At 35.1% G+C, this 16599-nt stretch overlaps 1 protein-coding gene across 2 annotated transcripts; it reads right to left on the bottom strand.

The window, feature by feature from the left end:
• Positions 1 to 525: 525 nt before the first annotated feature.
• On the bottom strand, positions 526 to 16599 carry ACP1 (acid phosphatase 1). Of its 2 annotated transcripts, none has more exons than XM_084284750.1 (6): positions 16532 to 16599; positions 9508 to 9581; positions 9283 to 9396; positions 5320 to 5381; positions 2713 to 2818; positions 526 to 1823 (listed from the first exon to the last, which is right to left on the bottom strand). In XM_084284750.1, the coding sequence occupies exons 1-6, from the start codon at positions 16572 to 16574 to the stop codon at positions 1746 to 1748; spliced, it is 477 nt and encodes a 158-aa protein (XP_084140876.1). In that variant the 5' UTR covers positions 16575 to 16599; the 3' UTR covers positions 526 to 1745. The 2 variants fall into 2 exon arrangements, with proteins under 2 accessions (XP_084140876.1, XP_084140877.1); XM_084284751.1 differs by lacking the exon at positions 9283 to 9396 and adding an exon at positions 9114 to 9227.

Genomic DNA, 16599 nt, shown 5'->3' with positions numbered 1-16599 from the left:
AGGCTAGTGCATAAACCACATTTGAGGTGGTTTGTCCCTAACTGCTCATTTTCCCTCATTTATTTCATTAAAGCATTAATAAAAGAAATTGAAAAACATTTTATGTATATTATTTTTTGTCCCTGAAGTGAAACAGCTCTTAACTTGCAAATTCCTAACTTGTACCCCAAAAATCACAACCACTGGTAACCCAGTAATACACAAGATCCTGGTCTCTGTACTCAAGTGTTCTCTCTACCACTTGCTTTTTTGTAAGCAGGTTCTTAACGTTTTGTGTCCAACTGAAAGCTTACACAAATACTTTCCAGCTGTTTTACATAATGAGTCCCAAGAAATGCAATCCCCACTTTGAAGGCTGCAGTATATGCACAGTGACACCAGAATACCTCCCTCCCCAAGAGTAACACAGTCCTCTATGCAAATCCCTCTCCCAGAAGGAAAGGAGGTGACAAGTCTAGAGGCTATTCTATTAGTTTGGATGGCAGATATAAGAATAACCACAACACAACTAAATAAATAACAAAGTAAATTTTACAGATAGAGTTTATAGAGCATGTGGTAATGATAATTCATACTAGTATTAGCATTATTCTGAATAAAAAAAAATATCATATCAGTTATATTACATTTCTCAGTTATGTTTCTGCCTTAGGCAGAGATTGAATGTGATGTTCAGACAAACAGGCATGGATTTTTACAATGCATTCCGTTTTTGTCCAAGAGCAGAACTTTCTATTTACTGGCTTTCATACAGCTTCATATTGCATATTATATTACATACAAGTGGTCTGTCTTCAGGTTGAACTATACGCTTTTGACAAGCCATCCATTCTCCCGGGTAAATCTGAAAATATGGTCTGTCACTCATACAGAAACTGGGAATATAGCAGGGATTTGAGTATTTTACTACTATGAGATACAAAATGTACACTTGATGTTTCAGCTTTTAAGCTGACATGTTTTGTCCTGAAAGTAAATGTTAACGTTGTATGTACTTATATCAGTGTACCAGGAGTTGGCCACAAGAAGATAGGCAGATGAACCAGAGAAGTCCTATTAACATCAGTGGCTATTTCTGATTTCATCTTAACTAGTACAAAGATCTATTTGCACAAAATGATTGCTTCTTTGATAGCTGAGCATTTAAAACTATACAACAGCCCATTTTCACAGGATCCTGACAACAGGTTTTACTTGCTTGAGCTCTGAAATAACGCTAAGAGTCAAAACAGTCAAAACCATGCCTGTCTTGTGGCAGGCAGTCCCTTTTTGTCCACCAGCCTCCATGTGAAACAGCTTCATTCCAAAAGTTGTCTAGGGATACTAGGATAACATGCCTAAGTTAACACACATCAACTATCATTTCACAGTTTCCAGTTCGTTTAAATTAACTAATGGCACAATAAGAAGACCTAACTTTGGTTTGTATAACACATAAAGAAGCAAGACATTACTTTTTACAGTGCTTCTGAGAAAGCACTGGAAGGGTTAACAGATAAATTTATTCTGAACAAGTACTTTGTTACATTAATGTGTGAGAAAATGGTTGATCATCTAATCCAACTTTAAAACTTCTCTATGTTTTTCTAATTAGATGACAGAAAAACTACAATAAAAATTAAACTGAAAAAGTTTTCAACCTACAGAAGAGGCATAATTTTACAATTTAAATACATCAATCAAGTAAACCATACATATTTCAGGAGAAGCTAATTATTTTATTCTAGAAACAAAATGATGAAGCATTAATGAGGCTTCTCCAAAAATGCTTTACAGCATCTAACACACTGCTCGTAAACAGTTTCAAAGTCCTTTTCATTCCCCTAGAAAAAAAAAAAAAAAAAAAGAGGAAAAAGAATGTAAGTATACTAATACCATCTCAAACAAAAACATTTTGCAAGCTGGTTTTCTGTTGTCAGTAATGGCAAATAACTTGAATTAAGGAACAAGAACAGTACAAATACATGGTAATAGTTGTAGCATGTTTCCTCCCTAATTTGAGCTACCAGTGTCTCAGGAATTTCCATAGCTGAACGCTCTTTTAGTCAGGAGCCCTGGATGATCTTTCCTTCATGTTTTTTTTTTCCCCATTCAATTTTGAAGCCTTTGTAAGATTTATTTTTTTTTCTTCTTTACATTCACAGTATCCTGTCATGTTGAGTTTCACAGTTAAACAAAGCACCATGTGGAAACAAATACCTCTTTTTGTTTTGAACATGTCTCCTACAAACCCATTTGATGTTCTCTACTTCTTGTGTAATGAATAGCAATTCCTTACTGGTACCTTCTTCCATTAATACCAGTTTTACAGAACCCCACTACATCTTTTTCCACTTCTCTGTCCTAAACTGAAGGATACTAATCTAATTGATTGCTCTTGGCTAATATTATTCAACATCTTTGACCACCCCCCTGTATCTTTGTCTCTGTTTTTCCTAATTATGTTATCTTTGCAAGGACACTGACCATGGAGAGCTTCGCTTAATATTCAAAATACAGGTGCATTATGAACTTAAATAATTTCTGTAATAATAAAGATGGTTTCCTTTCATATTTCAGTAGTTTATATCAGTTTGTTAATTCTTTAAAAAACAAAAAACATTTGGCTTTGCATATTATCAGATTAAACATTATAAGAAAACTGCGGGATCTAGCAAGGTTATGTACTATACATACAGGATTTTTAATCAAGCTAACCAGAGAAATTCTTACATAGTATGGATCTTCAATAATAAGTTGTTTCTGTGGATCATATGTCCCAAGTAGTTCAATTTTGGCCTTGCAGTCTTTAACCTGGTTGCTTTTCCTTTTCAGATCTCTGGAGAAAAAAAAAAAAAAAAAGTAAATGTTATCAATTTCTCTTCAGAATTTGTTGGTATTAGATATTAATGTTTCTAGAGAACACAGGAAAATAATCTCCTTCTGAACTCAGTTAATTCTGTCGACTTTCTATGCTGCTCCTTTTTTTTCCTTCTTTTTTTCTTTTTCTTTTTTTTTTTTTAATTGAGAATCAAGGGCATATGTAAATTTAGTTCAGAGTATAAGAAAACAGGCACTTAACTCAAGGCTTAACAGAAGCTTTTAGCAGTAAGTTTATCACCTTCTTCCTCAAATAATTCATTTAGTATTTTCAATGTCCACCTTTAGCTCACATTGAATAACAATAACGAAGATTATCTACATATTTTTTTCAAAATTGAGGAAGCTTCCTTCATGGGTTAAAAATTTTCTTAATTGGTATGTTGCAAGGTCTTTTGATGCTGCCTCTAACTCCTGTGAAGTCCTTCTACAGTTAGTTAGCAGAGAACAATAAATTCATTAGATGTCTTCCCTTTGACATATTTTAACATTTTAGCAATCATCACATCTTTTACATTGCCTCCCATTGACAGAGCATATTTTTTTTGAACCAGTCTTTTCCCCATATACTTACAAACAGCCATCCATCACTCCAAATGCAGTTAAAATGCACCTCTCATCACCTTCAGATTAAAAGATGCTAAGTACCATGATTCTGACAAACAGCTGGAACATGTTAAGTTCTTTTAACTTATCTATATATCTCTATACCAAATCATCATTTTACTTACTCAGTGTTGAAAAAGTTTAAAGTGGTTTGCAACTGGTAATAAGAAATAATTCTCTGCAGAATATTCTTTCTAATAGTTAAGTACTGAGCAGAGCTTCCGAAAGCACAGACTGTATTTCTAAATTTCATACAGTCCTATGGATGAGATGCATATATCAAGTATAACATTCCCTTTAATAGAATGCAAAGTACACTACAACTGACAGTACTTTTTATAGTTCATAGGAAAAAAAATATACATACTTAGTCATAAGCATAATCAGTTTCAAGAACTTAATTTCTGATTTATTAATTCTAATTAATGAAGAAATTAATTTCATAGCTTTTAGATAGACAAAACAGCAGTGAGACTACAATACTGCTTTTCTATAAATAAAAGTCAGGACTCTATCAAGTAAGAAGTTATTGCTTGAATTTATAGATTTATAAAAAAAAAAAAAAAAAAAAAGAAAAGAAAAGAAAGGCAGCCCTCTGCATGTTGACAACATTTTTATTTTTAGAGGACAAGAAGGATGTTTGAAGACTGTCATGTTATACATCCACCCAATTACAGTCATTTGCTTCAAGTCTTTTGGCATACCACCTAATGAACAGGAGGGGGCCAAGTGGCTCTGGTACTACAGAAAAAGAGATGTTCCTTATCTCCCTTTTCTGATATGACAGGCACTCACTCCATCAGCACCTGGAACCAGCTACAAACATGTATTCCTGGGACAATGGCTGAATTAGATTCACATTTAAGATGAAACTTAGAAGTGTGGCAGTAGCAAAACCCCTAATTCTGTCATAGTTGTTATGTTTTGTCTGCTTTACAGCTTTCATTTTATAAATGAAAACTTACTTTGGTATTAACAATTTAAGAATGTGAATGAAACTACAGTAAGCAGTCACCTCTTCGCCTGACGCACTGTAATCAAGCCAAGTTTTAGTGCACGGCATCCGTGAATAAAGGGCATAACAGAGGTCACTCAAAACATTCTGGAAAATTCAACAAATGATACTTCCTTCAGAAAAGAGGTTCTGGTTCTTAAAGTCTTTAAGTGTTACTAATACGGTTTTATTTCCTTGTTTTATTAGGTTTACAGCTTATAGTCTTTAAAAACACTTAGACTTGCGATTATTAAAACTCTCTCCCTTAATCCTAATCATAAATACGTATGTAATTAAGTAGAAATTTTGCTAATGACATCTAAATTATCTAGGCATCTACTTCACCTAATCTTTCTTAAACTCAACTCATCTCAAAGATGCACTTAATTAAAACCATGGGAAACAGCAGCAAACAACAAGATTTCCCCCAGCTAACGACTTAAATTATTACTGAGCTCGCTATTTCCATTAAAATAAAAAGAGCGGGGGGAAGGGAGGCACACGTATTTAATCCCTTGCAGGTTTTTGGTGTCTTTTAGATCCTATGTAATCAGAAAACCAGATCACTTGGATCAAAAGACAGTGTCCTTGTTCTTAACTACACAGGCATCAGCTACACTTGTTTAACACAAAGCATACTAAACTTCCTTTTCCTTAATCTTGACTGGCATGTATAACACTAATTAAACACTGAATTTTAGCTCATTAAACATATAAGAAATGAAGAATCCCTCTATTGCAGTATCATTACAATACCCCCCAAAACAAGACAAGCTAAATAGTAAAACATGACATCTTCAAAGTGACTTGTGAGCTAGCACTACAAGCAATCCAAATTGTTCCATTTATTCATACATTACCTTAGATTGCTTTCATCCATGCAAAGTATATAATCAAAGCTCTGGAAATCATCTTTGGTAATCTAGAATTAAAAACATATGTTTTAGCCTACAAACTATGATTATAAAAAAGAGGAAAAAGTATTTTCAAGTTTCGTAGTTCTGATTTATTAAAAAAGACACATAAGGAGTGAAACTGCACATCCTTCATCAACTTGTACAATAGTTGAAGGTATTTTAAATCCGCCATGATTATTTATCCATTTCTACAAGTTTTCCCACACAAAAGTGGGTTAGCTATTTTACTGATACTTTGATAATCAGGAAGAATAAATGGAATAAAATCTACGAGTTCACATTAAAGACTGCATTTCACGCATATTCCTAGGTGTAGTATTGTAATGAAAAAACTTTGAAAGTTTCTTCAGTACAAGCTTTTCTGGCAGGTGTCTGGGAAGAATGGGCTAGAGAAATGAAGAAGCAAAAGAACAGACATATTATCCTATAAGCTACTAATTTATAAAAATATTTACATATTTGAAAAAATAGCAAAGTGCTTATTCGTGTGTAAACAGCAAATTAAGTGCTGCTGCATAATAGGGCATAAGAAAAGACTTTCAGAAATTATCGCTAGACTAGGCCTTAAATGAAACATTTCACACCAAGAGAACTGGATGAGGGGCAAAAGGGAGGAGCATTTGAAAAGAAAGGGTTAATAGTGAAAACTAATGCAGACTTGTTTATTACCACAGTAAAAATATTTGCTGTATTCATGCTGTGCCTTTGACCTAAGAAAATATTTTTACAGTAGAAATAGCTCTGTTTTCCTGGCAACTCTAACAGAATCTCTACAAGCTTCTTCTGGTTGCTCTACACAGCTAAACAGTGCCCCTGTGAAAACTAAGTTGGCATAGATTTATTTGTAGTGCAGACACAGACAAAAATTACAAAAAGCAAAAGATCAAAGGTAAAACACACCTGCCACACTTCCCAATCTTTGTATACTTTGAGAACATGACAGTTACTACCCTATGAATCAGCACTAACACTGATCCAAATGCTGTCCTAATAACAGGATTACTACTGGTTAGCTTGTGCTCTTCCATAGATATGAGATACAAAAAGCATAATTCAGTAAATACTGATGAAGATATTCCTCAAAACTACAGAAAATTGGTATTTGTGGGGAAGGACCTGAACAGGCAGTAAAAATAAATGTACGTTTTTGAGAAGTAGTGGCAAGCTCAAGCAGTCAACTACACAGAAAAAGTGTGTAGTATCCAAAAAAAAAAACAAAACATATAACCATTATTAAAGACCATCAGTGGAGAAACACATGATCATTCCAATTTGTCTGTTAAGCATTTGCCTTTATTTTCAGAAGGGTAATCTCTTTTCTCTGCCTTAAAAAAAAAAAAAAAAAAAGGAGAGATGCAGTAGTCTTCAAATTTATCCAACTATGAAACAATGTTTAATACAACCTTCCTCTAATCTCAGTTTCACAATTAAGGCAAATGCTCGATATGAGTCATACTGAAATCAATTTTGACCTCAGCATGAATGGAAGCGAAACTGATGAATTCATAACTCTTTTGTGCACGAAGACTACGAGCTTAGAGAATTTCAATGGGTGTATAAACAGACAGCAATGTACCATCAACTAAAATGTTAACATTTTATATATACATATATATATTTATACTGCATTTTTTATTTAAAGTTTGATCGAACAATCAGTATGATGAACATCACCTATGTAGGATGTAACCAGTTTAACACTCTATCTTATATAAATCATTCTTTTGGTAGCTATTGGATTAAAAGAAGAGATACAATCCATAATTATGATAATTATGCACAAAATTACATGAAGGAAAGTGCTTTTCACTGGGTAAGTTTCCCACAAGAATGAAGAGGATAATTGTAGGAGGTAGTCATCTTACGACAGTATTTGGAGATAAGAGAAGAAAAATCCCTCCTTTCTATTTCTGCAGCTCCTAGGTTAAATCTTTCTCAATCTGTTCTGAAGCAGCATAATCATACACAAAATTCTATCCTTGAGTTTGTGTCTACACGCAAAACAAATACACTTCTGCTTGTACTAACCTGACCATTCTGCAAAGTCATACTTTACGCTGTTGAGTCCCTCTCTTTCTGGAGGTACTACAAGACCACGTCAGCTCTACCCATTTTGGAGTATCAGCAGAGACTATTTGACAGAAGTTTGAAAAAAATACTGGATTTACATAGTTAATATCAGTGCAAAACAAACAGTTACTTGCAGTTCAGGGACTCAATTTTTGTATTTTTGCTTTTTAATAAAAGAAGCTGGTTGTGCTGGGATGTTTTTACACAAATTTTCATCCTGTTATTCTTTCTATTTATTGTCTCATTCTTTTTAATTTTCCTTCCTTGCATATTTAACGTTTCTCTTCTACTTCAGAAATCTTTTCATTTGTCAGACATATAAACAAATAACTTCATTAAGGTGTTTTCATTCCCTCTCCTCAGAGTTCTTTCAAGGCAAGAGGATCAGATGTTTTTGGATGCTTTGCTGTGCCTTAACTGCCCACAAACCGGCCTAGTAATACCCAAGGACAGTTCTCAAGTTTCCAAGTCTCATCTTTTAAGAATACAAACATGTTGCACTACTGTGACTGAAACACTGAGTGATTAGTTTGAGTACCATTTCGCTTGCATAATGATAAACAACGCTGTTTGTAAGCACTAATAAATAACAACTCCAGAACCAGGAAAAGATCATAACATCAGGCCTTTCCTACTAATTATTCTAATAGCAAAACATTAAAAATCTGGAATGGTATTATGCTCAGTCCTGTTTGCATTATTACATAACAGAGATTAGCATCAGCAAAGGTCAGCAGAGAGCAATTGACTAATGAGGGAATTTATTTTAAAAAGTTGAAGAACTAACCATGCACTCCTTGAAAGTGAAGAAAGTAAATATGACCTCAGGAAGGTCTGGTAAAATTCAGAAGGGATCAGAAATGAAAGACAATAACAAGACTACTTGATCGTTTTGTCAGTAGATGAAGTAGTCACATAAAGTCGAGCTAAGTAAAGGTGAAGTCCTAAAGGAATATCTTGTATCCAGAGAACAGTTAACTCAAGTAAGTTATGTGCATTTATTTGAGTGTCTGAATGATTTAAATAGATGCAGGCGCGTTTATTTTCCATCTCTCTGGAGTGCCACACAGAACTAAACTTTTTGTTAATGAAAACTGGGATGAGCTTTGGTAAAACAGAGGATTTCACTAAGGAAAAAAATCATCTCTGATTTAAGAATGTTTCAAGGGTATGTTTTCCTCTGAAGTCACCACCAACTGTACTATCTATCCTGGGTTTGAGTGCCTTAGTATAAAGATATTCACGAAAGAACAGAATCTTTTTATGATGGGTAAACAGGCATTCTGCTTCTTTTTGGACCTGCTAAAATGCAACTTCTTGCTGAAAGAAGCACCACAGATGCTTCTAAGTGCACTAAGTCCACTTTTTAATATTATTCAAAAATGTTTCATAAAAATGCCGATCATACTAAACACCCAAATGTAGCATTTTTCTTTAACAGAAAAGCTGCTCCAATACTTCTTAGTTATAGTTCCAATGAAACTTAACAAGAAATTCACTAACCTCAACTGCAAGGGTTAGGCCACTTGGGAGTCCTTTAAGAAACTGCACATAGTATTTATTATCTGATGCTTAACCACGCACTGGTCAAATGACTTCTGTGATGTAATGGTTAGCACTAAAGAAAGCATGGGTATGAACAAGAAAGAAAATATACTCTCTTCTACCTGCCGTGCTTTATGTGCTGTCTCAATGCCATGATTTCTTAGACAGCTTAAAGCCCTTGCATCTGGGGAGCGCCCCACGTTCCAGTCTGAAACGGCAGCACTGTCTGTCATCCACTGTAAGAACAAAACAAATACATATACACATTTAAAGAAAATTAAAGTACAGTACCTGCCTGGCAATATGATTCATGGTAATGCCATGCTTCTTCATGCAAGTCTGTCCTCGATAGTCAGGAGGGTTTCCTATTTCATAGGCAGATGTTGCTGCACTGTCTATCCTCCACTACAGAAAAACAAATTTACATTTTTATGTTTTCTTTCACACTGCTTATATTTGTACTAACTGGCTACAAGACTGTTATTTCAAAGGCAAGAACAGGAATAAACAGCTTACCTTATTTTCAACTTTTTCATCAGTTACAAGTTTTCTAAAAACTGCTTCAGCTATTGGAGATCGACAAATGTTTCCTATAGAAACAGGAGATTAAAGTAAAATTTAAGATGATTAAAAACAAAAAAAAATCACTAACTGTGTGGATTTATCAGCACAGATCAGATGAAAGATTTTTATTTACTTGGGTAGAATGTGGATTGCTGATGTTATTGTAACTCAGATTCTGCAAGAGTGGAAACATAATATCCATTAGTCTCTTGAAACACGTATTATTATATGAAAACATACAACTTGTTAAAATAAATAGGAGGAGTATTGTGTAAGCACATTTCTCTTTTCTCCTCCTTCACAGAGGTTCTGTGATCACAGAAGACAAAAGGCAGGCAAAATTACAAAATTTAAATGACAGCAAAGTTCTTCCACACTGGCAAATTTCAACTAATGCATTACTAGAGAATCTATAAATATTTGCCTCAAATATTTACATTACTACCCACCTGTTAACAGAAACCTTTTGGACAATTCCAAAATACAACCACCACCAGGATGGAACCAAATTACTGAAACGGCTGAACGCATAGTAGAAATCCTCCTGACCACTGATGTGAAGTCACTTCAGGTCAAACTGAATCCTCAACAAGAGCAGCTTCCAAATATTAATTCCACCCCCAACTCCTCACCCCCAAAAGAGAAATCAATGAAACAAGTTCTCAACAAATTTCAGGAAAATATTTTTTTTTCTTTCTTTTTCGTCCAAAATACAGAGGATTAGTAATGAAAGGTAACATGGCAAAGCTGAAGTACTGTCAGTCAGCCTAAGGTGCCTGTACTAATTTCAGAAATAGAAACTCAGTCTTGCCTTCCAGTGGCAACCAGTTACACCAGCCAGTTGATCTGACCTTATTTTCAGAAACTATTTCAACAATGAAGTAGTGCCCAATAATAAAATAATTATACTACTAATAAAAATACTTAAAAGAAGAAATAATAGGTCCAAAGTATTTCTGCTCTATTTTGAAGCTGTATGTAGCTGGATTAACCACTTCCCAAACCTGCATGCAAAAACAGTCTTTGAAAAAAGAAAAACATCTCAATAAATAAATAAATAAACCTATTCAACTTTACTTGAACTTCCTATCCTTTCATCCTTTCATATGAGAAACTAGATGCATATTTATAGTTGATACATTATCCACATCCACAATAAATCATACAAACTTCCACTTTCCATCAAAGAATATGATAGTCCATAGTTCATTCATAGCTGAATTCTGATCAATGAAGTATGAAATAACAAGTGGTAGCACTCAATTCTATACCTTAAAAAAAAATAATAATACAAAGATCAGTTCTGCTACTGATTAAATTCCTTCCAAATTTCAAACAGTAAAAAAAAAAAATTAAAAAAAAAATTCCCACAAATGGAACTAAACTGCTGACACCAAGAGACTTACAGATCAAGCACTCAGCAAAATATCAAGGTGGATATTTCACTACTAAAGAGGAAGAAGCTGCTTTGACCTCCAGGTCATAATTAAATAACTTGTTGTCAGTCATGCCAACTATTAAAAAAAGTAGGTGGGAAGTAAAACTACAAAGCTTTAGAGTACACCAAAATGATAGAATGAATTAAATTAATTTTGATGGCAAATCTTTTTCCAGGGGAAAACATACTATTTCCTTTACTTGAACTAGCTTATTCCAAGCAAGGAAACTAAACTGGTCTTGAAAGAAAAATAAAACAGTTAAAATTTGTTTGCATTTATAAAGTGAGAACAGAGATTAATATTTATTATAAAAATGATAAAGAATGTGGTAGGTTATAGAAATAAAAACCACTTAATTTAATTGAATGAATTAAGCATTAAATTATAATTTTAAGAGGAATGGAACATGGCAACATCCAGCTTAAGACAGAAAAGAACCGTTGTAGTCAGCGAGTCCAATCCTCTGATACTGCAGGCATATACGGCACCACATCTCTTATAAACACATTAGGCTCTCTTTTAAAAGCATCATCTATCTTAAAAGGCTGCTCCAGAAACTCATTTCCTGCAGTAGCCAGAACCTTTCCAATCCCCACTTAATATTTATACTTGGAAGTCAATGCTCATTTGGTCTTGGTTAACATCACTCTGTAGCTTAAAAACTTTCCTTCCCTTCAACAGATACAGAGCTCTTGTCAAGCACAGTTGTGCTAATCTAAACAAACTGAGCTCCTGGCCTCCTTTTGAAATTAATTTACCCTTATCTAATTGCTCCTGTTAAGCCAAATTTAAACAAATAAATTCAATAATTTTGAATTCCCAAACACTGGCAAATAAAACCAATGATATTCCAGGATTCTTTTTTTCTTTTTCTTTTTTAATCAATTTGGTCCACTAAATAAATAAATAAATAAATAAAAATTCCCCAAATATTTACTTAGTCCTTTTGAAAACAACCTAAGACAACTTCTGTGATCACATCTGCTTCCTTCATGAGTATCAAATTTGCGGTCATACTACCCACTTCTAATCTGCCCATTCTCTCTTTTGCTCTGTTGCTTCCAAACTATTACATTCTGCTTCCATTACACCAGCTGTTGGGGACATTCAGTTCTTCCTGTATGTTATTTTTCCTTTGTATGAATTTTACCATGTAACTGTGCATGATCAGTAAATTTAATTACTATGCTTAATATTTCAGTAATTCCAGAATTTCAGAATGATACTTTTGAAATAAAATCTTCACAGATTTTTCTGTTTAACCTTCTCCTTTATCTGACTTGAATCACCTTCTGACTTGTTCCAAATCATTTTCACTCTTCTATAATGTGCTCACAACTTAAAATAAATGTCTGAATATCTTTGATCATACCACATCAGGTATCACCACGAATGGCAACACAAACATTGATTACATATATAACTACCATACTTCTAGCAATGCCTAGGAACTGCAGTCACATAATTTATTAAATATTTGTAACTTAATTTGTAATTTAAAAATTTATGTCTTCCATGACAACACATTCCAGGTATTACCAGAGGTATTAATTAACACTGCTGCAGAATCATTGTTACCATTCAAGTGTATTCACGGGGACTACGGACAGAATCCCAGAACTGACTTAACAGCTCTCTTCTCCTTATACTCTGCAGTATTATTTTTATCTGTGATACTCCTTGTGACATTACAGCTCATCCCGTCTTTAACGTTACTGTGACACATGCAAACTGCAACTCTTATTTCTTATAGTCATCGCCCCTTTCCCACAGGATAACTTCTATCCATTTATATTCAGTTTTGCAACCCACTGTTGTCTCTTCAGTCTTCACTGAGGTTCTTTGCACATGCTCCGTATTTCCTAAGCTAAGGTTTGACTGTCATAATTGTGGAACAAAAGGAAAAATTTCACAAAGATTCAAAGGAGGACTACCTTCCTCCTTGGACTTAAAACATATTTTCCTTGTATGTTATCTACTGCTTCCTTAGCATTGATTTTATCAATCTTCTCCTCTGGTATTCCTTTTTCCTTCACTGATCAGTCTCCTTCTAACTGATCTAATCATGCTTTCTTTATGTATAAGGTAATGGTATTGAAGTTCTCTGAATCTCTATCTCCTCCCTTCATTTTTTAGATTTCCATCTCTTCATATAGGATCCAAGGTACCCAGAAAGAGCCTTCCCATTGAAATAAATCCTATAAACATCAAATATAATGATTCAAGGGTGAAAGACAAACTTCAATTACAGAATCAGTACCGAAACTGTTGCCTGCTTTTACAAAGCCATGCTTTCTCACTCATTTTCCAAGGACAAGACTTCCACTGCTTATTACCCAGCCAGCTCAGTTTTTGAGTTCTTCCAGTCCATCTTTGGTCTATTCCTGTACAGAAATAGAAACGTCACTTCTCCCATCAGGAAAGACAACTTGACTGCATTTCAAGCTCAGGCCTGTTGGTCATCTCTACAAAACTGCCAATCTTATCATCCACTCTCTCAATCTGTTTTGTATCGTCATTGTTCCTTATTCCGCTCTCTCTTTCACATTCTTTGTCTTCCCCAAATGTGAACAGATGCTCTTCTCTTCTGTTACAAACAGCAGATGGAATAACAAAGGAAGAAGTTTTACTAGCTTTCATCCTCCCACATTTAAAAACCCACTTTCAATTCCATGTGTAGTTAGTTCATCTAAGTCATTATCATACTACTTCCTAATGTAATTTGCATTGTCCAATAACTTACCATCAGGCCTCCCTCAGCAGCAAGTGTTCAAAACTTCCCTACTCCGTGCCATCACGTACTCAAACCCCTGCCTGAACTTCATCATGGTTCCCAGTCATGTCACCGTATCTTCTCTGCAGTCAAGCCTGTCTGCAGACACTACTGGATTGTTATGCTTTCTTTTCACAGCAAGCTAAAAGCTCCTCAGTAAAAATAAGTTCTCGATGCATAAGCACCCACCCGCAACAATCTGACTCCTATTTTTAGGCATACACCATAATCTTATTTTCCTATTCTAAGATGGCTTTTATGACCATGCTTTCAACTCTCTAGTTCTCCTGCATCATTCTGAAACAGATTAAACAAGACACTGCATTCAAACAGCTATCTTACCACAGAAGTAAGGTATTTCCCTTACTTCTCTCTACCATTCTCTTCTTTATCCAAAAATTGTATTAGTTCTTTTTGTCAGCTCACTGAGAACCCTCATGAAAGCAGCTGTTTAGGACCTCTTTGATGTCTTACCAAAGCTACTGCTTTCTCATTGGCTATATTTAAAAGTATATATTGGGTTGTGACAACTGAATCAGGAAACTCAAACCTTTTTGTGAGAAGTGTCGTTTCCTCATACCCAATAAATTCATTGTCATTTTAGAAAAGATGTTACGCAATTTTGGATGGCAGCATTCATACTCAATGAATGCTCATTCATACAACAAACACCAACTTCTTTTTTTTTTGTCAACTTTTGGATACTCCCCATATCACTTTGCTGAACCATTTGTCTAGCAACTACTCCTCCATGCATGGACACCAACTTCTGGTCTAAGATACCCATACAGCTTGTTATGTTATAGTGGACAAGTCACAAAGAGCATAACTTATATAACATGGCATCATATTAAGTTCATTTCTAGAGCTCAATCATTAATTAGATGAGCTACGTAAGTGTAAAAAGAGAAAATTGCTTTCTGGTCCACCTCCAATGTTAATTCTTTGCTTTAAATGAAAAAAATATATATTTCCAGGTGCCTTTTCATATTCTGTAATTAAATATGCTGCTGGATGAGGAACTCTTATCATTAATGTAATTATGCACATTAACTAGATTATATTTTGTTGTGTAATATCTGTTTACCTCATTACAAACAAAGAATAGAGTAAATGGATATTTTAATAACAGGTTTCTTTCAAAATAATGTAGAAAGAAAATATAATTTTTCATGAAGGCTTGTACTTTTGGGGATTTGCTCTTGCTGAATGTGGGAGAACATCTGAACTAATACACTTCATTAATTAGCAAGGAATATTACAGGTAAAGTCAGTTCAAGACATCTACTCAACAGTCTTTTCAGCAATAAACATAGGTTATTCTAATCGAAAGTTGGGGGGGAACAACTATTAAGACATAATCATTGCTTTTCAAGACTAATTAAAAATATTAAGCAAACTTTTTGGAGGAAGAAGACAGAAGTTGCCTTAACTGAAATACCTATTTGACCACAAAAAAAGAAGAGCCTTTTGTGTCTATTAGCTTGTATGTTACATGCCACATACCATTAGGTTGTATTTTTTATAACCCTGTAACAGAAAAGAGGAAATTTCAAAGATATTTGCAACATTTATTTTTCAAAATTTCATCTTGTAAACATCAGCCCTTTTTAATTTGTTCATTCTTTCCTCAAATGTAGGATCATAGATCACTCTACACCTAAATTATCTTCTGTCAATGATGGCTGCTCAGAGTCCCAAGTGGATTGTCTCAACGTGTTACAGTGCAAATCACCATCATGGCCTTATAGACCTGTCTATACATAGGAATTGTTTTATAAAGACTACCACTGCCCTTAGAACATACTGCATGCATGTTAACATGATGTTTTTATACAGAGATATTTATACAGAGATATTTATGTAGGCCACTGGCTCCCAAACATACACCAACTGATAATTCCTTATCTAAAGGATGTTTTTCCCGAAGTTACGACTACAGCTTGCTTTTACAGTAAGGTAAATATCAAAACATATTTTACTAAACTAAACTTGTTTTGCTGTTTGACTAATCCCAATTTCTCCTGTTACAACAGCAAAAAAGCACTTAGCAAAAATAACTAAATAATTAAATAAATAATATTAGCTAATAGTTTTGTAATGAAACTGGCAAAATGCCAAGGATTCACAGGGATGAAATTCGAGCATATAAGTAAGACTATAAAAGCTAGGTGGCAGACAATATCAAAAGCCCTACTAGATCAGAGCTGCGAGCCCTCCAGCCTGTTATCTCTGAGAGAGAGCGGACGTTTTGGGGAAGTATGTACCCAGGAAGGTGCATGGCCACGTAACCCCTGCGGTCGGGTTGGCATTTTGTGCTTGTGAGGAAGCAGAAGATTGCTGTGCTGGTTGGGAACCAACTGTCCCGAGCTTCTGGAAAGCCTCCAAACCCTTTCTGATCCCTCCACAGTCGTTTCCATGACTTCTCACGAAATGAGATTCAGAACTAAACACACGCCACACGCTTTAATTTTCTTTTAACCTGCTGCCTGCCTTTCCATTTAGGCAGCTCTTCAAAACAACAACAACAACAAAAGAAGACTTTATTATTTTCACTCCTTTCCACGATGGCCAGAACTGCACAGACCCATGTCCGCCCCCCACCACGCTCCTCGTACCTCAGGCCCCACCGTGTCTCCCCGGCTTCGCGCCGACCCTATCGCCTACTCCAGCCGCCCTTACCCCCGATCCCTGTCCCTGATCCCTGTCCCTGATCCCTGCACCCGATCCCAGATCGCCGACCCCAGCCGCCCGCCCCGCTCACCCAGGCACACGAACAGCACGGACTTCGCCTCCCCCGACGCCATCTTCTCCGCTGGGGAGGAGGAAGGA

The sequence above is a fragment of the Netta rufina genome (assembly GCF_964035555.1).
Source record: "Netta rufina genome assembly, chromosome: 3".
NCBI lineage: Eukaryota > Metazoa > Chordata > Aves > Anseriformes > Anatidae > Netta > Netta rufina.
This window is presented reverse-complemented; position numbering and strand designations above follow the sequence as displayed.

What these genes read in the sequence shown, in the direction of transcription:
- ACP1 (XM_084284750.1), bottom strand. Translation starts at nt 16,574, where the DNA reads ATGGCGTCGGGGGAGGCGAAGTCCGTGCTGTTCGTGTGCCTGG. An exon ending in CGTGCTGTTCGTGTGCCTGG is followed by an intron (nt 9,582 to 16,531) that starts GTGAGCGGGGCG and finishes CTGTTTCTATAG; the next exon opens with GAAACATTTGTCGATCTCCA. An exon ending in TGAATCATATTGCCAGGCAG is followed by an intron (nt 5,382 to 9,282) that starts GTACTGTACTTT and finishes TTTTAATTCTAG; the next exon opens with ATTACCAAAGATGATTTCCA.